Below are 26,201 nucleotides of genomic sequence, written 5' to 3'. Positions count from 1 at the left end.
TTCAGTAACAGAAATAAGACAGTTTAAGTAGAACTACAAGAAAATGAAATCTTCAAACTAAAAAAAGAAAGGTCCTTATATCTATTACATCATTTTGCCTAGGTGAAAGAAGGGGTGTAGAAGACAAAGGATCCAGTAAGCTGAATGTTGTCACTAACATATGTTGTTTTTAAACTCTTTAATAAATGTTCCACCTTTAAACAAACCCAACAATTACTAGGAGCTTACAATTTACCTAGAATAATGGTAGATGCTATGAGAATACAACAGAGAATAAAATCCATTTTGGTAAATAAAATAGTACATAAAATAAAAACATAAATAGTAAATGGCACTTTCCTTCATGTGAGGCAGGGTGCAGAATAGGTTTGAGGAAAAAAGTAAGTAAAACCAGTGAATGGAAGCACAAATAGTAAGTGGCTGTGCTTCTCTTAATTTTTCTGTAGAATTTTTTCTCAAATTCTTATTATTGAAATGCCTATTATGATGTAGCAAACACTGAGATACTAAGGCTTAGAGTTTAAGAAACCTAATTAAATAGCTAAACATAGCACAATGTAAACTCCCACAATCTGATTCCAGATTTTGAGTCTAATCATCTCATTATTTGTCTCATTATGGAATAATAACAAACCAACAAGTGAAAATGCTAAAACTCCATTGGAACACCATGAAATTAAAGAGTTCATCAGCTCTTAGTCATGAACTTTTGGAGGATCTTGTATTCTTATCTCTGACACATATGACAATGACCAGCTGAGCCCATATTCTTTGACACTTAGTAGATTTATTACTATGTGCCAATTAATGTTCTAAGAACTTCACAAAAATTAGCACTCACACACTGTAATCCCAACATTTTGGGAGGCCGAGGCGGGAGGATCACTTTAGCCCGAGTTTGAGACCAGCCTGGGCAACATAGTGAGACCATGTCTCTACAAATAAAAAAATCAGCTGGGCATGGTAGCACACACCTGTACTCCCAGCTACTAGGGAGCTGAGGCGTGAGGATCACTTGAATCTGAAAGGTTGAGGCTGCAGCAAGCCATGATCGTGCCACTGTACTACAGCCTGGGCAACAGAACACGACCAACTGGAAAAAAACGGACTCTTTAATATATGCTCCTTAGCTATTTATGGAAAGAAGCTAAGAGTTTCTACTTCTCTCTTCTCTTTGTGACTTATTGATTTGTTTACACTACCTATTTCTACTTCCTTACCTCCTGCTCACTAACTCACATTCAATCTAAAAAGCCACTTTAATTCGCTAATGACTTTAAAATACCGAAAACAAGATACTTTCCATTCCTTCATTCTTGCTATGCTTGATTCTTTTCAGTCTTAATAATCTTACTACTTTCAAAGATAACTGACTTCTCTCCATCCACCTTCTCATTAAAGGAGACAATCATTCATCACCTAGGTTACTACACAGTCTCCTGACTTTACTGCCTTCCCTTCTGTTCCCTCCAATTTATTTTCCGCACCAAAACTAAAGAGAGCCCTTTAAAACAAATCTGATTTGCATCACTATGCTGCTTTAAGGACCATTAATGACCTCTCATTCCCTTCATGTGGGCCCACTCTCTCTCTTTTTTTTTTTTGAGAAGGAGTCTCGCGCTGTCGCTCAGGCTGGAGTCTGGACTGCAGTGGCGCGATCTCGGCGCGCCAACATGGCGAGATGGGGTTTCGCCATGTTGGCCAGGCTGGTCTCAAACTCCTCACCTCAGGTGATCCACCCACCTCGGCCTCCCAAAGTGCTGGGATTAGAGGCATGGAGCCATCGCGCCCGGCCAAGCCCACACTCTTAACCTGGCCCTAGATTACCACTGAAATCTCAATTTTTATCTCTATCCCACACTCCACTCTCCTGCTCAAAAAGTCATATTAAACTTTTCCCCTGCTCTGGGCCTTCATACATATTTGTTTTCTCAATAACATACCTCTGTGCCCTCTTCTCCCAACTAATTCCTACTCTTCAAGTTTCACTTTCCGTATCACTTCTTCCTGATCTATTCCACACACCTGTAGTTTCCTTTGTCATAGTATTAATTACACTTCTGTGATTTCTGCCTTGTCTGTCTGGTCTTCCCTAAAAGACAATGTATCCATCCTACTTAATAAAGCATCCCCAGATGTAAACGACTCACACGAAATGAATGTGCACTTAACATTATGGCAAAAATGTTATTATAAGGCTAAATATCAAATACAATGCAAGTTAAGACAGCAATATAGGGCTTATGTACAACAAACATTTCTCCCTCCCCCCCCCGAAGGTCTCACTCCTGTGGCTCACTGCAACCTCAACTTCCCAGACTCAGGTGATCCATCTTAAAAGTAGCTGTGACTATAGGCACACATCACCACACCCAGCTAATTCTTTTATTTCTAATAGTGTTGGGGGTTTCACCATATTACCCAGGCTGGTCTTGAACTCCTGGGCTTAAGAGATCCACCCGTCGTAGGCTCCCAAAGTACTAGGATTATAGGCATGAGCCACTGAACCCACATCAAACATTGCTTTGTAAGAGATATAACCACACATTTCACATCTTAATACAGGTTGAGTATTTCTTTTTCTTTCTTTCTGTTTTTTTGGAGACAGGGTCTCACTCCCGTCGCCCAGGCTGGAGTGGAGTGGTGTGATCATGGCTCACTGCAGTCCTAACCTTCTGGGCTCAGGCAATCCTCCCCTGTCGGCCTCCCAAACTGCTGGGATTACAGGCATGAGTGAGCCACAGTGCTTGACCCATGCTGAGTATTTCTTATCTGAAAATCTGAAATCCAAAATGCCCCAATGAGCATTTTGAGTTACATGTAAACACTCAAAAAGTTTCAGATTTTGGAGCATTTCGAATCTCGGATTTTTGAATTTTGAATAATCAATCTCTATTTACTATTCACTGAGTTCAATTCATAAACAAGCATATGCCATAATGTCAGTAACTCAAGGAATTCACAGCATTTTCTAACTTTAAAATGGTGGCTGGGCGCAGTGGCTCACGCCTGCAATCCCAGCACTTTGGGAGGGCGAGGCAGGCGGATCACAAGGTCAGGAGATTGAGACCATCCTGGCTAACACGGTGAAACCCTGTCTCTACTAAAAATACAAAAAATTAGCCAGGTGTGATGGCGGGCGCTTGTAGTCCCAGCTACTGCAGTCCCAACTACTTGGATGGCTGAGGCAGGAGAATGGCGCAAACCCGGGAGATGGAGCTTGCAGTGAGCTGAGATCGCGCCACTGCACTCCAGCCTGGGGGACAGAGCACGACTCCGTCTCAAAAACAAAACAAAACAAACACACACAAAAAACCCCATGTGGTTTAGTATTTTCAACAAGATTAGAAAATATAATTTAAAAACACTATTGAAGATGTCAGAAGGATTATGGTTCAGTCAAGTGAGCTGAAGATATGTGAAGTATATCTTGCCTTTTGTTTTAATCTTATTTTTTTACTTTTATTGAGACGGAGTCTCACTTGGTTGCCCAGGCTGGAGTGCGGTGGTGCGATCTCGGCTCACTGCAATCTCTGCCTCCCGGGCCAAAGTGATTCTCCCGCCTCAGCCTCCCCAGTAGCTGGGACTACATGTGTGCACCACCACACCCGACTGATTTTTGTATTTTTTAGTAGTGACAGGGTTTCACCATGTTGGCCAGGCTGGTCTGGAACTCCCAAGTGATCCGCCCACCTCAGCCTCCCAAAATGCTAGGATTACAGGCATGGGCCACTGCGCCTGGCCTTTTTTATTTATTTTTGAGACAGGGTCTTACTCTGTCACCTTGGCTGAAGTGCAGTGGCGCAATCTCGGCTCACTGCATCCTTGAGCTCCTAAGCTCAAACAATTCTTCTGCCTCAGCCTCCTGAGTAGTTGGGACTACAGGTGTGCACCATCACTCCCGGCTAATTTTCATATTTTTTGTGGACACAAGAACAGGGTTTCACCATGTTGCTGAGGCTTTTCTTGAACTCTTGGGCTCAAGTGATCCACCCATCTCAGCCTCCCACAGTGCTAGGATTACAGGTGTGAGCAAAAAGCAGGATATGGCGTTCAGCACTGCTTTTTAAAGAAGGGTCTTCTATACAGAATTCTCTGTAGATACACAGGAAAAAAGCCAAGACCTAATTAAATTACTGAACTAATTCTTACTTTGTACTATAATCTATAGTTAGAAATAAATAATTTTGAATTTGGGCCGGGAATGGTGGCTCACGTCTATAATCCTAGCAGTTTGGGAAGCCAAGGCAGGTGGGCTGCTTAAGCTCAGGAGTTCGAGACCAGCCTAGGCAACGTGGTGAGACTCTGTCCCTATTTGAAAAAAAAAAAAAGAAGAAGAAAAGAAAAAAGAAAAAATAATTTTGAATTTGCAGATGATCCAATAAAGAATTTAATCTTCAGGGGCCAGGTGTGGTGTCTCATACCTGTAATCCCAATACTTCAGGAGGCCAAGTGGATGAAATCACTTGGACCCAGGAGTTCGAGAGCAGCCTGGGCAACAAGGTGAAACCCCATCTCTACAAAATACAAAAAAATTAGTCGGGCATGGTGGGGTATGCCTGTAGTCCCAGCTACTCGAAGGCTGAGGTGAGAGGATCGCTTGAGCCCAGGAGGCAGAGGTTGCAGTGAGCCATGATCATACCACTGTACTCCAGCCTGGGCAACAGAGCAAGACCCTGTCTCAAAAAATAAAATAAAATAAAAATTTTGTAAAAAAAAAAGAATTTAATCTTCAAGATTATCTCCATGGCCCAGCACAGTGAATCAAGCACGTAATCTCAACAATTTGGGAGGCCAAGGTGGGAAGACTGAGGCTATGAGTTTGAGACCAGCCTGGGCAATGTAGCAAGACCCTGTATCTATTAAGAAAATAATAATAATGCCTCCTTATTTTTATATACAAAACTAGTACTAGCATTGTCTGGCAACTTCAGAACACTCGCTAGCTTTGGGAAGCACTCAATGAATAAAAACGGAAATCTGAACACTATGTAACAACAGATACTAAATGTTCCCAGACAGAAACGAAGGAAACTATTCTTAAATTATCAATATTGGCATAGCATCAACGGTTCTTATCTCTTCCTACAGGATGCAATGTAAATTTCATTCACTCTTTAGTTTAACACTTCAGCTCCCACTTCATGGTAGATGTGAGTTCATATTTCCATCTGTAACTTCCAGTTTTAAGACCTGAAGATATGTGAAGTGTGTTTCTTGCCTTTTTTTTTTTTTTTTTTTTTGCGATGGAGTCTCACTCTGTCGTCCAGGCTGGAGTGCAATGCTGCGATCTCAGCTTACTACAACCTCCGCCTCCTGGGTTCAAGTGATTCTCCTGCCTCAGCCTTCTGAGTAGCTGGGATTACAGGCACGTGCCACCACACCTGGCTAATTATTTTTAGTAGAGATGGGGTTTCACCATGTTGGCCAGGCTAGTCTTGAACTCCTGACCTCTGGTGATCCACCCACCTCGGCCTCCCAGAGTCCTGGGATTACAGGCGTGAGCCACCACGCCTGGCCGTATCTTGTTTTTATTTTATTTATTTACTTTTGAGACAAGGTCTCAAAACATATTATATTATTAAGCCAGCTTTAACTCCCTTATCATACAAAAGAAAATGCTATTTTGAACATGCATGTACAGATGAGCATATGCTCATTAAAGATTATTAGCATTGGTATGTATATACAACTTAACATGTAAAAAGTATGTTGATAACACCAAAGAAAAAGAGCAAAATTCACAGCTTAATTTCTTTTTTTTTTTTTTTTTTGAGACAGAGTCTTACTCTGTTGTCCAGGCTGCAGTGCAGTGGCATGATCTCGGCTCACTGCAACCTCTGCCTGCCAGGTTCAAGCAATTCTTGTGCCTTAGCCTCCTGAGTAGCTGGGACTACAGGCACATGCCACCATACCAGACTATTATTTTTTGTTTTGTTTTGTTTTGTTTTTGGCATTTTTAGTAGAGACAGGTTTTTGCCATTTGGTCATGAAGCTGTGAGCTCAAGCCATCTGCCTGCCGCCTGCCTCCCTAGGTGCTGGGATTATAGGCGAGCAAACCACCGCATCCGGCCTGCTCTATTTGAGCAGGATATACCATTGGACTATATTTTTACTAATGATTTTTTTCACTAACACAATATTCGTTGCAATTTAATGCTAGAAATCATATTGGTTGTATGCATTTAATCAAATTCCTTCTACATGATTATCACCTGATTCAAAGATACATCTTCTCTGTTTTGGAAGTAAGCCTACTCTTCTGGTCAATAATTTATTGCATAATAATAATAAAATATTCTGTGACCATGGTAAGACAAATGTGAATTTTTCATCTTTTCTCACATTTTAGCTGCACAGTAGTAATGAGAATATAACAGCTACCTTGATAATTTTACCTCATAAGACTTAAAATTAAGCCTGAGTCCAAACACATGTGAACACACAATTCAGCAAGAAATTTACATAAATATTCCCCATTCTTCTCATTTTATTTACCAGTCAGTAAAAATTCAAATCAACGTAGTATACATCTAGAACATATTTATCATGTTCATTAACATTTACTGCAAGAGCATAATGCCACAAGTGGGGTATATAACATTTATTTTCTTGTTTGTTCTTTATTTTGTTATTTAAAAAAATTTTATTTCATGTATACCGTATTTAAAGAACACTAAACTGCAACTATGACTAATTGGTTGAAGTCACAGTAATACAAATTGGAGTTGAACCTAAGAAGATGTTTCTAAATGTCAAAGCTACCTCCAAACGGAACAGCTAGAATTAGAGATGTAGAGGCTTTTCTTTTTCTTTTTCTTTTTTTTTTTTTTTTGGTGACTAGAGACAGGGCCTTGCTATGTTGTCCAGGCTGAACTCAAACTCCTGAGCTCAAACACTTCTCCTGCCTTGACTTCCTAAAGTGCTGGGATTATAGGCGTGAGCCACCATGCCTGGCCAGGTAACAGTGGCCTCAACAGCAAGATGAGGTAGTAGCAAAAACATCAGACATACTTCAGTTATTATGTTTTGAGTCTATTTTTCTCACTTTAATAAAACATGGGAGTGGATGTTGTGGTTCATGCCTGTAATCCCAGCACTTTGGGAGGCCAAGGTGGAGGGATCACTTGAGCCCAGGAGTTAAAGGCTGCACTAAGCTATGACTGTGCATGCCACTAAACTCCAGACTGAGCAACAGAGTAAGACCCTGTCTCTAAAAAAAAGTGGGGATGAGGTGGGAGAGATTTAATAAAATATTTATTTCAAAAATTAAATGAAGTTACAGGTTGAAGTGCCTAAAACAGAGCCACAACTATGCAATTACTTTGAAGCTATTATATACTATAAAGGCTACACCTTTACTGAGACATAATTCACCCACTTAATGTGTACAACTTCCTTTTTTTTTCTTTTTTTGAGATGGAGTCTCGCTCTGTTGCCCAGGCTGGAGTGCAATGGCACGGTCTCGGCTCACTGCAACCTCTCTCCCGGGTTCAAGCAATTCTCCTGCCTCAGCCTCCTGAGTAGCTGGGATTACAGGCGCCCGCCACCAAGCCCAGCTAATTTTTGTATTTTTAGTAGAGACGGCATTTCACCATGTTGGCCAGGCTGGTCTCGAACTACTGACCTCAGGTGATCCGCCCACCTCGGCCTCCCAAAGTGCTGGGATTACAGGGGTGAGCCATCACGCCCAGCAACTGTACAACTCGCTAACTTTTAGTATATTCACAGACTTGTGCAACTATCACCACAATCTAATTTTTGACTATTTTATCACCTCAAAAAGAAACCCTGGCCGGGCACGGTGGCTCATGCCTGTAATTACAGCACTTTGGGAGGCCGAGGCGGGAGGATCACAAGGTCAGGAGATCGAGACCATCCTGGCTAACACGATGAAACCCCGTCTCTACTAAAAATACAAAAAATTAGCTGAGCTCCAGTGGCAGGCGCCTGTAGTCCCAGCTACTCGGGAGGCTGAGGCAGGAGAATGGCGTGAACCCGGGAGGCACAGCTTGCAGTGAGCCAAGATTGTGCCACTGCACTCCAGCCTGGGCAACAGAGTGAGACTCTGTCTCAGAAAAAAAAAAAAAAAAAAAAAAAAAGAGGAAGTCAGTTTTGTTACTAATAGTAATGAAGCCTGTTTTGTTACTAGTTAGTAATGTTACTAACAGTAATTAGTAATTCTATAAGTAAAGTGGAAGTCTGTTTCATTAACTTCTGTTATTCTTTCTTCCTCCAACTCGAAACCCTGTAACCATTGGCAGTTACTTCCTCATTCTTCTATCTCTAAGCCAACACCAAATTCCTTTCTGTCTCTAGTCTCTAGGATTTGCTTTTTCCAATGTTTCATATAAATAACACAATGTGAAGCTTTTGTGTCTGGTTTCTTTCACTTAGCATGTTTTCAAGGTTCACAGACTTTGTAGCATTTATCAGTACTTCATTCTTTATAACCAAATAGTATTCCATGGTATGGATATACTACATTTTATTTATCCATTCACCAGTTGATGGGCATTTTTGGTTGCTTCCATTTTTTGGCTGTAATGAATAGTGCTGGTATGAACATCTGTGTACAAGTTACCATGTGGATAAATGTTATACCTAGAAGTAGAACTGCTGGGTCACAAGGGAACTCTAAGTTTGCCATTTTGATCAAACTGTTTCCCAAAAAGGCTGCAACATTTTACATTTCCCCTAGCAATGTATGAGAATATGAATTTACAGAGAAAATTTAAGTGTCAATACTACTGTATTTTAAAACGTTGTTATAGAGGAAAGCCAACAGACTACTTTGGAAAGCACCTCCCTCACTTGGGGTGGCAGTCATTGGTTAATGCTATCTAACATTTACCAAGTGCTATTCCAGGCACTTGTAACTTACATTTCATCAAATATCAGGCACCATCAACTATTTCTCATACCATTGTTTTATGTACCCTTATGTGATATGGTTTGGATTTGTGTCCCCACCCAAATCGCATGTCAAGTGGTAATCTCGTGTTGGAGGTGGGGCCTGGTGGAAACTGGATCATGGTTTCTCACGGCTTAACACCATCCCCCTTGGTGCTGTCATCGTGTTAGTGAGTTCTTACGAGATCTAGTTGTTTTCAAGTGTGTGGCATTTCCCCCAACTCTCTCTTGCTCCTTTTCCTGCCATGTAAGACTTGTCTGCTTCCCCTTGGCCTTCTGCCATGATTATAAGTTTCCTCAGGCCTCCCCAGAAGCAGAAGCCACCGTGCTTCCTGCACAGTCTACAGAAACACGAGCCAATTAAACCTCACCCAGGCTGGAGTGCAATGGCGCGATCTCGGCTCACCGCGTCTGCCTCCCGGGTTCAAGCCATTCTCCTGCCCCAGCCTCCCAAGTAGCTGGGATTACAGGCATGCGCCACCACGCCCGGCTAATTTTGTATTTTTAGTAGAGACGGGGTTTCTCCATGTTGGTCAGGCTGGTGTCGAACTCCCGACCTCAAGTGATCCACCCACCTCAGTCTCCCAAAATGCTGGGATTACAAGCCTGAGCCACTGCGCCTGGCCTTAAACCTCTCTGCTTTATAAATTACCCAGTCTCAGGGATTTCTTTATAGCAGGGTGAGAACTTACTAACACACCTTGGGAAACAAAAACCTCTGCCAATTAAATTATGACATGCCATCCACCAAAAGATGTATCCTGATTTCAGAGATGTTAAAAATGTGGGGAAAAAATGGATCATAGAATTAATGAAATACAGTTCTCTACACGGATTAACTTCTTTAGTCTTTGTAACCCTATGAAAAGATTTTGCAGGTGAGGAACCTGAGGCACAGAGATTACATAAGTAAGATTTGAACTCTGGTTGATTGTTCTTAGATACTCACAGGTTGAGAGATTTTGTCCTTACTTGTTCCTTATCAGGATAAAGGAAGTAGCGCCCAGGTGGCTTAACAAATGGGCTTGTAAGAGCCATATGGAATCTGGGTTCCATTTAACTTCTAAGCCTCAGCTCACTCATTTATTAGGGTGTTTATAAAGACTTTTGGGAAAAGCATATAAAACTCCTAGCACAAAACAACTGACAGCTGCTACCGTCATTATTTAATAATAAAAGTAAACTTTTTTTATTAATAGTAAACGTATTATTTTACTATGTATAGTAAATAGTAAAATAGAGAACGGTTTCTCTAAGAGCTCTTTTCTTCCTTTCTCCTTATTTCCATGAAAAAAACAAAAAACAAAATAAAACAAAATCCAAGGCCAGGCACAGTGGCTCATGCCTGTAATCCCCACAGCATTTTGGGAGGCTGAGGTGGGCGGATCACGAGGTCAGGAGATCAAGACCATCCCGGCTAATACGATGAAACCCCGTCTCGACTAAAAAACAACACAAAAAATTAGCCAGGTGTGGTGGCGGGTGCCTGTAGTCCCAGCTACTCGGGAGGCTGAGGCAGGAGAATGGCGTGAACCCGGGAGGCGGAGCTTGCAGTGAGCCAAGATCGCGCCACTGTACTCCAGCCTGGGTGACAGAGCGAGACTCCATCTCAAAAAATCAAAAGAAAACAAACAAACAAAAAAAACAAAAAACAAATTAGCCGGGCGAGGTAGCAGACGCCTGTAATCCCAGCTACTTGGGAGGCTGAGGCAGTAGAATGGCGTGAACCCGGGAGGCAGAGCTTGCAGTGAGCTGAGATTGCGCCACTGCACTCCCGCCTGGGCGACAGAGCAAGACTCTATCTCAAAAAAACAAAAAACAAACAAACAAAATCCAAATATCCATTAACAGCTGAATAAGAAAACAAAATATGGTCTATACTTATCATGGAGTATTATTCAGCCTTAAAAACAAAGAAATTCTGACACATGCTTTAACATGAATGAACCTTGATGACATTATGTTAGGTGATATAAGCCAGACACAAAATGACATTTTATGATTCCACTTACATGAGGTTTCTGAATTAATCAAACTCAGAGAAACAGAAACAGTGGTTACCAGAAGCTGGGAGCGGGGAATAACGGGGAGTTATTGCTTAATGGGTACGAAGTTTCAGTTTGGGAAGGTGAGAAAGTTCTACAGACAGATAATGGTAAAGGTTAAACAACAAGGTAAATATACTGCCACTGAACTGTACACATAAAAATGATTACAATGGTAAATTTTATGTCATGCATATTTTATCATAATAAAAAAATCGACCAGGCTTATCAGAAAATAGATGTACATAAACAATAGACTAATAGGCAGCCCATAATGCTAAGTGAGCCAAAATCACCCTGGAACTTCCATTATCATATCTATTCTTAAACTGGAACAACCAATAAGTTGAATGAACAAATTCTAGAACGTTCTGAGTGACTGCTATCATATGCTCAAGGGACACTATACTATTGGGAACTACTGAGAACATATAGGTGTATAAGACATGGTCCTTGACTCAGGAACATAAAAGCTAGAAAAAGATACATATCCAAAATAATACATGAGTTGGAACTATATTTGTGTTGCCACTATATAAATTGTATAAAATGCTATTAAGAGAGGAGAGGTAGAAACATTTGACGAACTCAGCTTAATGAAGAAAGTGATACTCGGGCCTCATAGAAAACCAGAATTTTAAATAATAGGGACAAAGATTTAAGCGAAACTGATAGAAAGCTGTGGAAGAATAAGCATTATCTATAAATAAACAATCTAAGATGGAAAATGAGACCCACATTGTGGGTGGAAGTGGTAGAAGATTAGAGTGGGAAACAAGATTGGGGTCAGGTTCTAGGTTTTAAGTGCCAAGCCATGGAGTTTAGACTTTATTCAGGGAAAGAAAAGCAGCATGATCAAAACTGCACTCTAGGAAGATTTCTAGACCAACAATGCAGAGAATGAGTAGAAATGGAAAAGATGGAAGGGTGATTAAATAATAGACAAAATAGCGAATAAAGCTGAATGCTTAAAGTGCTGATGACAGTAAAAGCAGAGACATGAAGTGGTTCAATCCAAAAATAAGTTTAGGTTGGGTCCCCCTGTTATACATGATCTTAGGGTATTCCATTCTCCCTTCCAACATTTATCACAGTTGCAATTCCATGCTCAGTTTTTTTTTCCCCACTATAATGTGAGCTCTACGAAAGCAGGAACAGTATAAGTCTTAGTTACTGCTATATTTCTTGGCACAAAGTACTCAAATAATGACTGAATGTGGAAGGTACTCTCCTAAAACACATACTTCTTTGAGTCAAGTAAGAACCTCTGTCTATGTGTAAAAGGGCTCTCTAAATTTGGGAACACTGCCACGTATTTCTAGATCTAGTATATGAGCCATTGTCAGATGTACATCCTATTCCAGTTTTGAGCCATTACTGGCTGCTTTTGGGTAAGTTTGCTTTTCATTCTAATTTCAGAAGCAAGCCATCTGCCATTATCTAAAATCCTGTCCACATCAAGTTTACACAGTAAGCAACTCATAAAGCTGTGACTTTAATAAGCCCTAAAATATATATTAATAAAATGAGGTCAGAAATATAAAATATTTTATAAGTTCATACACAAAAATAGGCTTACAATACCTTAGGGGGATTAAATGGGTAGGTTTCTGGTATTTTTATCTCTAGTTGATATCTTCCTCCTAAAAAAATGGGGAAAACAAAGTTAAGAATGCTGCTCAATTCAAATACATAAGACAAATATACTGATGAACTTTTCAGAGCAGCTATTTTATATTCAATTATAAAAATTCATTTTAAAGTTGAAATCCAGAAAGTAATCAAAAGCACTAATTTTTAATTTAAAGGTTGTTTAAAGCATACAGAATATCCACTTCATACAACTATATTAGTTTATCAGTGAGTAACAAGGCTAGAGATAAATACATTTAATCCAGACAATGCAATGCCAACATTTCATCAGGACAATTAACTATTAGAGTTCTAATCTCCCACTGTGTCCTCTAATCCATCCTGTTAAGAACTGCTAAATAACAACAACAACAAAAGGGTCAGAAAAAAAAAAGAAAGAAGGCAAGGAGGTATAAAAGTACAAATGATACAAAGGACAGAGATTATGCCATAAACAAAATTCTACTTCTAGCTGGTTCTCCCAAATGAAATACGGCCCCAATCTTTTCATTTGTGCCCTAAATTAAATGTCAATACTTATTTGTTAACATTTTATTTGTGCAGTTAAACTGCAATTACTTTTGCACCAGCCTAATAAAAACAAGCTGGGTCCATGGCTAATGCCTGTAATCCCAACACTTTGGGAGGCCGAGGTGGCAGGACTGCTTAAAGCTAGGCCAGGAGTTTGAGTACAGCCTGGTCAATATAGCAAGTCCTTGTCTCTATTTTAATATAAAAAACTTTAAATATATTTTTTATTTTTTAAGCAAAATTCAACAAGAGAGACAGACATAAAGACAAACATTCCTTTATTTATTTATTTATTTATTTATTTATTTATTGAGACAGAGTCTCGCTCTGTTGCCCAGGCTGGAGTGAAGTGGCGTGATCTCGGCTCACTTCAAGCTCCACCTCCTGGGTTCACGCCATTCTCCTGCCTCAGCCTCCCAAGTAGCTGAGACTACAGGCGCCCACCACCACGTCTGGCTAATTGTTTTGTGTTTTTAGTAGAGACGGAGTTTCACCGTGTTAGCCAGGATGGTCTCGATCTCCTGACCTCGTGATCCACCCGCCTCGACCTCCCAAAGTGCTGGTATTACAGGCGTGAGCCACCGTGCCCGGCCCAAATCATTCCTTTAAATGGGTATATAAAATGCAAAACTTTACCAAGGAGCTTTTCTAACCAGTAATATACAAATAGAAGGCAACTTTTTGTTTTGTTTTGAAGTTATCTTGAGCAACTAGCAGTTATACAGCATTTTTAAAAAGCTTATCTAGGCTCAGTGTGGTGGTTCACGCATGTAATACCAGCACTTTGGGAGGCTGAGGTGGGTGGATCACGAGGTCAGGAGGTCGAGACCATCCTGGCTAACACGGTAAAACCCCGTCTCTACTAAAAGCACAAAAAATTAGCCGGGCATGGTGGCGGACGCCTGCAGTCCCAGCTACTCGGGAGGCTGAGGCAGAAGAATGGTGTGAACCTGGAAGGCGGAGCTTGCAGTGAGCCCAGATTGTGCCACTTCACAATCTAGCTTCTCACAACTGGGGTACCCAAGGAAAGGATAACTGCCTCTTAAGAAACTCTGGGCTGTGTGCAATGGCTCATGCCTGTAATCCCAGCACTTAGGGAGGCTGAGGTGGGCAGATCACTTGAGGCCAGGAGTTCAAGACCAGCCTGGCAAACATGGCGAAACCCCATCTCTACTAAAAATACAAAAATTAGCCGGGTATTGTGGGATGTGCCTATGATCCCAGCTACTCAGGAGGTTGAGGCACAAGAATCGCATGAACCCAGGAGGTGGATATTGCAGTGAGCCAAGTTCGCACCACTGCACTCCAGCCTACGTGACACAGTGAGAATCTATCTCAAATAAACAGAACAGAACAGAAAAAAGAAAAGAAAAGAAAACACTGAATGGGTAAGTCTTACACTGGATGAGAGGCTGGATTCAACTCTTAACTCTAAGATTAATAACATAGAATACTATTACAAAATACAGTAAATAAAACCGTTCTATTGAAATATTTATATATATAAGACTATGAGATTTTGTTTCAAGATAATCAAAGAATAAATTAGATCAAAGATGGCCATGAGCTGATAGTTATTAAAGCTGGCTGAAGAGGTTTCATTATATTCTTTTTTTTTTTGAGATGGAGTCTCACTCTGTCGCCCAGACTGGAGTGCAGTGGGGTGATCTCGGCTCACTGCAAGCTCCGCCTCCCAGGTTTACGCCATTCTCCTGCCTCAGCCTCCCGAGTAGCTGGGACTACAGGCGCCCGTCACCATGCCCGGCTAATTTTTTTGTATTTTTAGTAGAGACAGTGTTTCACCGTGTTAGCCAGGATGGTCTCAATCTCCTGACCTCGTGATCCACCCGCCTCGGCCTCCCAAAGTGCTGGGATTACAGGTGTTAGCCACTGCGCCCAGCCTATTCTTTTTTATATATCTGAAATTCCCTGTAATAAAAAGTAAAATAAAAAACTGTGTGCTAGGAACATTATCTTCAAAATTCTATACACTCAGCTCTTTAAAAAGTCAAACAAGAGACTTTCTTCAGTATATTCTAGACTCTCTCAAATATATCTCCTCACTCCTCCATTGTTATGAATGGATGGATGACTATGAATCTGAGGAAAAAATAAAAGTGGTACTACTTTCTTCAAGCCCTTTTTGTTTCGAATCCTTCTCTTTTTTTTTTTTTTTTTCTGAGACAGGGTCTCGTTCTGTCGCTCAGGCTGGAGTGCAGTGGCACAATCTTGGCTCACTGCAACCTCTACCTTTCAGGTTCCAGCAATTCTCATGCCTCAGTCTCCTGAGTAACTGGGATTACAGGTGCCCACCAAAATGCCCAGCTAATTTTTGTATTTTTAGTAGAGATGGGGTTTCACCATGTTGGTCAGGCTGGTCTTGAACTTCTGGCCTCAGGTGATCCACCCGCCTCAGCCTCCCAAAGTGCTGGGATTACAGGCATAAGCCATTGCGCCTGGCCTCTCTTCCTGCCATTTTTTATTTGAGGCGGATTCTCACTCTGTTGCCCAGACTGAGTGCAATGGTGCGATCTTGGATCACTGCAACCTCCCCTCCCAGTTTCAGCAATTCTCCTACCTCAGCCTCCTGGGTAGCTGGGACTACAGGTGCACGCCACCATGCCTGGCTAATTTTTTAATTTTTTTAAGTAGAGATGGGGGGTCTCACCATGCTAGCTAAGCTGGTCTCGAACTCCTGACCTCAAATAATCTACCCGCCTCAGCCTCCCAAAGTAGTGGGATTACAGGCATGAGCCGTTACGCCCAGCTGCTAGTTCTTTTTAATAGAATCCCATAGTGATTCATGCATGAGTTGAACTAAATGCCTGAATCACAGAACATGTAACAATAATGAAATTTAAAGAAAAATAGTGGAAAGAAAAAAAAAACTGACAGTTAAGAGAAGGGTACCTGAAGAAATTTTGTGACAATAACTGTCTATACCCAGAATTAGAAATACCAGCTTCAAATATAGTTATAATAAATTTGGCTTCAGCACTACATAGGCTTTTCTTTTTCCTTCCTAAGAATTATTTTTTTTTCTGATTAAACTCCAGATTAAACCATCTCTATAACCCATCATACAAAGTTCTTTGTTAATGGCCAAAATAATCTCTTAGGCGCAGTGTGAGGGCCCAGAGATATTTATATAAATAATGCTGGACTCGAGAGTCTCTAAAATCTTACTTCTATCCCTTATGTTACATGCTCTGACAACTTTCAATATATGACCACTTAGCATTAATCATAGCATTATTTGATCAGGGTAATACAACTAAGGAATCTTTATGATAACTATATTATTCATATTATAATAGTTTTTACTTTACAACATTAACTTCTTGAATAGCTTTTAATATTAAAAATTAACAATCTTTAAATTTAACTTAACCCAAAAAGGAGATGAGGAAGGAATGAGAATTTTTAAGCTGTCAACAATGATTCCATAAACCTAAAATAAATTTTAGGAAGAAAAGCTCAAGAACTAAACTGTTCCTTTGTCACTGAATTATTAAGGCAAAAGAAGTGAAGAAAATTGAGTTAAGTAACATCCACAATATGCCATTTTCCCGTGAGTATTCTACTTCACAATCCGATTCTTTAAATACTATAAAAAGAGCTGCTTCATAACTTAATAATGGTTATAAATTGCTTAACATTCCACATGTAAACTTTTGCTTTAGCATTTAAGTTTAGATTTTTAAAAACTCAAAAAACTGCAACATCCTTGCAATAAACATTTAACCTATCGTCACATTTAAAAGAAAAAGCATTAAAGTTTATGCCCTTGAATGGTGCTTTTCCTTAACAAAATGAACTTCTCTCAACAGTTTTATATAAAATAACAGAATTCAAGTTACTCTACCTCAAATATATAAAAAGCATATTAAATCTAATCTTATCAAAATATTCATTTAGCAGCAGCAGCATCAGCAGCAGCAGAAATAAGCACTTTTTTTTTTTTTTTGAGACGCAGTCTCCCTCTGTCGCCCAGGGTGGAGTGCAGTGGTGCGATCTCAGCTCACTGCAACCTCCGTCTCATGGGTTCAAGGGATTCTCCTCCCTCAGCCTCCTGAGTAGCTGGGATTATAGGTGCATGCCACCGCACCAGCTAATTTTTGTATTTTTAGTAGAGATGGAGTTTCACCACATTGGTCAGGCTGGTCTTGAACTCCTGACCTCGTGATCCACCTGCTTCAGCCTCCCAAAGTGCTGGGATTACAGGCATCAGCCACCCCGCCCAGGCAGATATAAGCACTTTTAAATGACCAAACTTTTGGCCCCATTCTCGGTATCGGGAAAAAGAAAAGGAAAAAAAATGACCAAACTTGTTTCTAACCAATAAAGAATATATCTTTTTTTTTTTTTTTTTTTTTTAGACGGAGTCTTACTCTGTTGCCCAGGCTGGAGTGCAGTGGCACAATCTTGGCTCACTGCAAGCTCCGCCTCCCGGGTTCACACCATTCTCCTGCCTCAGCCTCCCGAGTAGCTGGGACTGCACCCGCCATCACGCCTGGCTAATTTTTTTGTATTTTTAGTAGAGACGGGGTTTCACCGCGTTAGCCAGGATGGTCTCCATCTCCTGACCTCGTGATCTGCCCGCCTCAGCCTCCCAAAGTGCTGGGATTACAGGTGTGAGCCACCGCACCCGGCCATAAGAATATATCTTAATGTATCTTTTTTTTTTTTTTTTTTTGAGACGGAGTCTCGCTGTCGCCCGGGCTGGAGTGCAGCAGCACGATGTGGGCTCACTGCAGTCTCCAGCCCCTGGGGGTCACGCCATTCTCCTGCCTCAGCCTCCCAAGTAGCTGGGACCACAGGCGCCCGCCACCTCGTCCGGCTAATTAATGTATCTTAATATATCTTAATGTATATAAGTATACATTATCCAATTAAAAAAAATTAATCTACCTATTAAATATTGCTTCTATCTAACTTAGCTCAGGAAGTGCATTGTTTATAAAAGTCAATGAAAAAATTTAAAACTTTGCTGGCAGACCTCTAGAATAATGTCATTGCCCTACTATCTTCCAAAAATACTTCAAAACAACCTAAAAAAAAATTCAGGAATAACTATAAGGTCTGACTTCAAGAAGCAGCTAGTATATTATTATATAAAAACATCTGCTATTAGGACAAGCACCTGATTTTTTAAAGATAACTAAAGGTCTCCTCTACATTTAATGATTGCAAAAAGGACTAAATGAAACAGCATCCATGAAAACGGCCAGACCAAGCCAAGCAGATAGGAAGCACTCGATAAACAGCATAAAAAATTAAATATCTAGAAATGGCTCGTATGAACTATAAAACAAAAAATAAAAATTTTATCACTTAAGAATTGGTACAAGGTTGGGCACAATGGCTCCTGCCTAGAATCCCAAGACTTTGGGACACCAAGGCAAGAGGATTGTTTGAGGCCAGGGGTTTGAGACCAGCCTCGGTAACTTGGCAAGATGCCATCTCTCCAATAAAGAAAGAAAAAAATGGGCTGGGTGCGGTGGCTCACGTCTGTAATCCCAGCACTTTAGGAGGCCGAAGTGGGCAGATCACAAGGTCAGGAGTTCAAGACAAGCCTGGCCAATATGGTGAAACCCCGCCTCTACTAAAAATACAAAAATTAGCCGGGCATAGTGGCGGGCGCCTGTAGTACCAGCTACTCGGGAGGCTGAGGCAGGAGAATTGCTTGAACCCGGGAGGCGGAGGTTGCAGTGAGCCAAGATCATACCACTGTACTCCAGCGTGAGAGACAGAGCGAGACTCTGTCTCCAAAAAAAAAGAAAAAAATGAATAAACAGAATTGGTATAATATGCTAAAGACATTCTAGGGTCTTAAAAAATCTGGATTAAAAACAGGAAAATATTCAAGAATATTAGATTTTTAAAAAGTGTTTTGGGTAGCCGGGCATGGTGGCTCACACCTGTAACCCCAGCACTTTGGGAGGCCAAGGCTGGCAGATCACGAGGTCAGGAGATCGAGACCATCCTGGCTAACACGGTGAAACACTGTCTCTACTAAAAAAATACAAAAAAAATTAGCCGGGCATGGTGGCTGTAGTCCCAGCTGTTCGGGAGGCTGAGGCAGGAGAATGGCGTGAATCTAGGAGGCAGAGCTTGCAGTGAGCCGAGATCGCGCCACTGCACTCCAGGCTGGGCAACAGAGCAAGACTCCATCTCAAAAAAAAAGAAGTGTTTTGGGTAACTGTTCATTACAGAATTATAGAACCACTCAAAAGTATTTAGCTGGTGGCAGGGATTGGTGGCTCACGCCTGTAATCCTAACACTTTGGGAGGCCAAGGCAGGCCGATCACCTGATGTCAGAAGTTCAAGACCAGCCTGGCCGTTATTGTGAAACCCCGTCTCTACTAAAAATACAAAAATTAGCCGGCATGGTGGTGCGCCTGTAATCCCAGCTACTCAGGAGGCTAAGGCAGGAGAATCACTCGATTCTGGGAGGCGGAGGATGCAGTGAGCCAAGATTTCACCACCACACTCCAGGCTGGGTGACAGAGAGACTCAGTCTCAAAAAACAAACAAAATATGAACATCGAAAAACACACACAAAGTATTTAACTGGATATGGTGGCATGTACCTGTAGTACTAGCTACTGAGGAAGCTGGAGGATTACTTGAGCCTAGGAATTCAAATTTATAATGAGCTATGACCATGCCACTGCTCTCCAGCTTGGGTAACAGTAAAACTTTGCATATAAAAAAATAGATAAAACAAAATAGACATCACCACCACTTCCAATATTAAGTCAATTCTGATTTACATAAAGTGATTAAAAGCACAGGCTTTGAAGGCAAAAGCTATCAGTTGTGCTATTTAGATGGTTGACCTTAAACAAGCTACTTCTCTTAACTTGTTTCTTCATCTATGAAACAGCAATCGTTCTATTTACCTAGTAAGATTTGCTGAAAGGATTAAATGAGAAAATACATGTAAAGACAGTATAATTAGGGTTACCATATATTCTGTTATATGTTTTCTAATAAACAAATATTTGAATAGTTATTAATGCAAGAGCCTTGGTTATATGCTATGTAACCCAAATTTACAATAATATTAATTAATGAAGACTCACCTAATAAGAAAGTAAAATGCTATAAAGTTTATTTCTGTATCTTACCACCCAATTCCATGGTCTAAAGTAGTTACAGACTTAATTTGTGAACACCAAGTTCAGCAAAGCCACCTCCTATGTCTTGAAATCATCACTAAAAGCTTTCCTGAATAAAGAAAATAAACATTTGGACTACAGCCTGTATGAGTGAATGAAATGCTAAATGACAGAAAGAACTTTAAAAACAAAAGCAACATTTTACCAGTGAGATATTTAAGGCAAGGTCTGTTTTAGATACCATATGAAGGGTAACTGAGTGTCTACAGTCCATATAATTTAGAGGTTTACCATGCCAGATCTTTTATTCTATTAAATTCTAACCAATAATACCTGTAACAAAGCTCTGCTAAAACTGTTTTATGGAAAGAAAAAAATTAGCTAAAATTCAGTAAGAAATACCAGTCTATATTCAGTATCTAAATTTAGTATTTTTTAAATTGCTGTTTATCTAAACCAAATGAAGTTACCCTCCATATAATTTATAGATGTTTAAGATTATTCTGATTAAATGTTTCAGACAAGTTCTAATACGCACAATATTTTGATACAGAAAAAAGTACTTGCCTTCATATGGTGTGTCTGGAGGTCCTGCTATTTCTCCTCTTAATTCTGTAAAATTCTCATCTACAAGATCTACTTTAATTTGATTTTTGCTCGTCTTAAAAATAAACAGAAAATAAATGTTAGTTACGTCAGCAAGAAAAACGCCTAAAGTATTACCTATAAAAAATCTTGAAACCCCCTCTTTCATAAGCTTGATTATCTGCTCTAGTAAAATAAGTCTGGGCTTTTCTAGGACTTAATTATCCAGTTTTAAGAATATTTAAAACAAACTAATAAATTTTAACTTCAATGTTTTAAATGAAATAACACCACTATGAACAACAATACAATGGCTTCTTGACTTTCTAGGAATGTTATTAGAGAAAAATAGTATAAAACCTATTTTATGTTTGCCAATTCCATGTATATCAGGTCCAAAGTGATAAATCTAATCATCCACAGATGAACGCTTTAAATTTATCTACATTGACTTATTTTGCACTTTAAACTACTCCAAGTACTTTCTTATCTATAGCATTACTGCGTCTCTTAACCTTACGACAGTCCATTCTCAGAGCCATGATAACCTTAAATGATTCAGAAAACCATCCAGTGGGATTCACATTAACATTCATAAGTGCCTGCCAGCAAATGGGCTCTCCGCTTATATTCTCAAACCTATGTTAAAAATATAGTAAATCCTCTCGATTTTTTAAACCAAAATCCCTAAAGAACAAGTTACATCTTCCTTTTTTTTTTTAGACGGAGTCTTGGCTCTTGTTGCCCAGGCTAGAGTGCGATGGCACCATCTCACCATCTCGGCTCACTGCAACCTCCACCTCCTGGGTTCAAGCGACTCTCCTGCTTCAGCCTCCTGAGTAGCTGGGATTACAGGCACCCACTACCATGCTCAGCTAATTTTTGTTATTTTTAGTCGAGATGGGGTTTTGCCATGTTGGCCAGGCTTGTCTCGAACTCCTGACCTCGTGATCTGCCCGCCTTGGCCTCCCAAAGTGCTGGGATTATAGACGTGAGGCACCGTGCCCGGCCTATATCTTCATTTTTTTGGTTAGAATTCCATATTGTTACCTGATTGACACAACATATCTACTCTTATGAAACAAAGCCTCACTCAAGGTTTCAAAAGTGAAGTTTTTTGCTTTTAGACTGACTTTCTTAAACTTGATTACTAGATGAAACAGTGTAAGAATTACTGTCTTTGGCTTCCTCCTCCAACCCAAAAAAAGACACAATTTTTACTCTTTTTCTATGTTAAATATTTTTTAGTACAGAACGTTTAGTTCATAAACAATACATGACTTAAAACTCATATTTTTCAAAGTTCACATCACTCCTAATTAATCCTGTTTTTTAATAAAAACACAGGATTTAAAAACTTACCTTCTAATTAGTACTGTTTTTCTGCATTTCTCTGAAAATATTTTTTATCCAAAAACTAAATTTAACTATAAATATGTACAATAAGAAACTACTTCTTATGCCCTAAAAAATCATTAACAACTTTGGTATTTGTGGTAGAGGAGAAAATGTACATTTTAGCAACAGTAAAAACACTTTCATGGCCGGGCGCGGTGGCTCACACCTGTAATCCCAGCACTTTGGGAGGCTGAGGTGGGCAGATCACGAGGTCAGGAGATTGAGACCATCCTGGATAACACGGTGAAACCCTGACTCTACTAAAAATACAAAAAAATTAGCTGGGCGTGGTGGCAGGCGCCTGCAGTCCCAGCTACTTGGGAGGCTGAGGCAGAAGAATGGTGTGAACCCGGGAGGCGGAGCTTGCAGTGAGCTGAGATCACGCCACTGCACTCCAGCCTGGGTGACAGAATGAGACTCTGTCTCAAAAAAACAAAAATTTAGTTGGGCGTGGTGGTGCACACCTGTAGTCCCCCAGCTACTCGGGAAGCTGAGGCAGGAGAATCGCTTGAACCAGGGAGGCGGAGGTTGCAGTGAGCCGAGATCGTGCCACTGCACTATGGCCTGGGTGAAAAAGCGAGACTCCATCTCAAAAAAAAAAAAAGTTGTCTAGTATCTATGCATAATGTTAAAAAGAAAATTGGAGGCATCCAACTTTCACTGACCAATTCAAGAAGCCAGTGTTAACTAACACTCACATTTCTCCTCTTAAGGCTTCTTACAGGAATAATCATCTTGCTAATCATCAATGCTTTCAAAGATCTCGATAGCTTTCCACAATTCCCCCTCCAAAAAGTAGTATGTAAATAACCCAAAGATGTTAGGATACTAAAGGATCTGATTAAAGTTTTTTGGGAAAGGAGAGGGAGATTAGAAAAGCTGCTTTTTGGGACTGCCCAAATCTCTGGCTAGTAAAATGCCAAATAATTATTCCTTTTCATACCTCTGTCCTTATTTCTGTCTACATCACCCCCAAATTATTATTATTTGTTTAAGACACGGTCTCACTCCCATCACCCTGGCTGGAATGCAGCAGTGCAATCTCAGCTCACTGCACCTCAACATCCCAAGCTCAGGTGATTCTCCCACCTCGGCCTAACCAGTCGCTGGGACTACAGGTGTGCACCACCATGCCTGGCTAAATTTTTAAATTTTTAGTAGAGAGGGGGTTTTGCCATGTTGCTCAGGCTGGTCTTGAACTCCTGGGCTCAAGTGATCCACCAGCTTTGGCCTCCTGCCTTGGCCTCCAAAAGTGCTGGGATTACAGGTGTGAGCCACCGCGTCCAGCCCCCAAATTATAAGTCAGAAAAAAATTGCTCTTTTTTTCACACTATAGAAAGAACATTATTATTGTATGAAAAAACGTACTAAATAAGCTCAAGAAAATACCATCATCATGATGAATTACATTACGAAAAAGCATTCTGGTCAGGTGTGTGCGGTGGCTCGTGCCTGTAATCCCAACAGTTTGGGAGGCCAAGGCAGATCACTGAGTCAAGAGTTTGAGGCCAACATGGTGAAATCCGGAAAAATTAGCCGGGCGTGATGGTGTGTGCCTGCAATCCCTGCTACTTGGGAAGTTGAGGCATGAGAATCGTTTGAACCCAGGGTGTGGAGGTTGGAGTGAGCTGAGATTTCGCCACTGCACTCCAGCTTGGGTAACACCGTGTCTTAAAAAGCAAAAAAAACAAAAACAAAAACAAAAAACAAACCAAAAAAACACATTCTATAGGGTTTAGAGTAGGGTCTTTATTTGCACATAACTAAAGATAAAAAGAAAACAAAGTTAAGCCAAAAATTTTTCACAGCTCAATTTTCCATCAAGCAACAATTATTCTTTATACCACCACAGTTTAATTCAAACATCCAGTTATTTCACAATCTAAAACTCCAATCCCACTGCTCCCACAAGTGAACTTAAAGTCTTACTTTAAGAGTCAGGAACTATAAGACATGGAGAATGGTGAAAGATGACAGTATTACAAAAGTCATGGCCTTTGGAGTAAGACATATGTGGGCTGAATCCTAGTCGCTTACTTGTGATATTCATTCAGGTATACCACTTAACACCTAACTCTCAATTTTATTACTGTAAAATGAGAATACTTTCAGAATTAAGTTTCTTGGATAGAAATAAGCAGCATAGTTCCCCTTTCCCTAACAACATTAACTATAAAACCTTTAATTTGGCTGGGTGCAGTGGCTCACGACTGCAATCCCAACACTTTGGGAGGCCAAGGCGGGTGGATCATTTGAGGTCAGGAGTTCGAGACTAGCTTGGCCAACATGGTGAAACCCCATCTCTACTAAAAATACAAAAATTAGCCAGGTGTGCTGACAGGCACCTGTAGTCCCAGCTACTCAGGAGACTAAGGCAGAAGAATGGCTTGAACTTGGGAGGTGGAGGCTGCAGTGAGCCGAGATTGTACCACTGCATACAGCCTGGGTGACAGACCGAGATTCTGTCTCAAAAAAAAAAAAAAAAAATTAAAGCCCGATTTTACAAAATTAATTTCACAGTTCTGTTTCCACAGTCTAAGAAAAAAATGTAATATCTAAAAATAAATAACAAAATAATGTGTTATTCACTTCAATGACTGCAACAACCAAGACAGCTGAAGCTTTTGGGTGAAATTCTGAAGAACTGTGTTATCACTGTAAATTTTTCATGAGGATAGGTTAAAGATTGCTTTTCTAAACTTTCTTCTCCCAACTCAGCTAAACACACAGCGGGACCTCTGGTAGTTTTTTTTTTTTTTTTTTTCCTGATGTTCCCTGGGGGCTTCAAGGCATTTCTAATGCACAAAAGGAATAGAGATATATAGAAGCTATAGCAGCCAGGCCAGGCAGGGTGTTTCACCCCTGTAATTCCAGCACTTTGGGAGGCCGAGGCAGATGAATCATTTGAGGCAAGAAACTTGAAACCAGCCTGGCCCATATGGCAAAGCCCTGTCTCTACTACAAATACAAAAATTAATTGGGCATGGTAGCACATGTCTGTAATCCCAGCTACTCAGGAGGCTGAGGCATGAGAATTGCTTGAACCTGGGAGGCAGAGGTTGCAGTGAACCAAGATCACACCACTGCACTCCAGCCTGGGCTACAAAGCAAGACTCTGTCACCAAAAAAAAAAAAAAAAAAGGAAGAAGCTATAGAAGTTAGCAATTTTCAAATCAACTATTTTATTAAGATATACATGAAGCATGCAAAATAGCACATAACGTTGAAGCTAATTTGAATGAGATTAAAAAAAAAACATTATTGTCAACAACCAATAGTGAAGAACTCAAAGCAGTTCTAATATATTTCCAAGGCCACCTCTCAGTGAAATGATATTGTCATTGTTACCGTCATCACTGTAAATATTCTTTCAAATAATGACTAGGGTCTAGTATATGCTATCTCAAATGTTAGTGAACAAAACCTAAGTCCCTGCCCACTTGGAGCTTACATTCTAGTGGGAAAAACTAAACACTGGAAGATTTTATCATTTAAGGACTAAATACAAAGTATATTATTGTTTAATCTTTTTAAAACGTACTAGCTATGAACAAGTTAATTAACTACTTTGTACTCCAGTTTCATCCTCTGTCAACTAAGGATAAGATAGTTCCTCATAGGGTTCGCTGGTGAATTTAACGAATAAAGTATATAGAACAATGCCTGCCACACAGTAAATGCTAAATTTATCACTGTAATATGCTGACTGTTGATAATGATGTTGGGGCAGAAAATTTTAACCCAAAGCAAATACTGTATTTTTAAAAAAGAATAATTAACAATATTAGCCTCACTTCTATTTATTTTTAAAAAATGCTCTAAAATAAAATTTAAATCCAAATCTCAAATAAGACAAATATAATTCTAAATGCCCCCTAAAGTTACAAGTAATTCTCATTGATATAAAGAAATTATTATTTGTTTCCTAGTCAAGCCACAACTGTTTTAGGAGCCCTGCTCATCATTATCATG

General features: G+C 40.1%; 1 protein-coding gene across 3 annotated transcripts in view; it reads right to left on the bottom strand.

Moving 5' to 3' along the window:
- UBE2K (ubiquitin conjugating enzyme E2 K) overlaps window positions 1–26,201 on the bottom strand; it is an 86,509-nt gene that overhangs the window by 26,923 nt on the left and 33,385 nt on the right. For 2 of the 3 annotated variants that reach the window (XM_054485482.2, XM_054485481.2), the window contains 2 exons: window positions 20,814–20,907; window positions 12,543–12,601 (listed from right to left, as the gene is read on the bottom strand). In XM_054485482.2, the coding sequence (XP_054341457.1) occupies window positions 12,543–12,601; window positions 20,814–20,907 (153 nt within the window). The remainder of the gene's footprint in view (window positions 1–12,542; window positions 12,602–20,813; window positions 20,908–26,201) is intronic. The other variant, XM_063664479.1, reaches the window with a different exon arrangement.

Source organism: Pongo pygmaeus, chromosome 3, assembly GCF_028885625.2.
Source record: "Pongo pygmaeus isolate AG05252 chromosome 3, NHGRI_mPonPyg2-v2.0_pri, whole genome shotgun sequence".
Taxonomy (NCBI): Eukaryota; Metazoa; Chordata; class Mammalia; order Primates; family Hominidae; genus Pongo; species Pongo pygmaeus.
The sequence above is the reverse complement of the archived record's forward strand: the minus strand, read 5'-3'. Positions and strand labels throughout refer to the sequence as shown.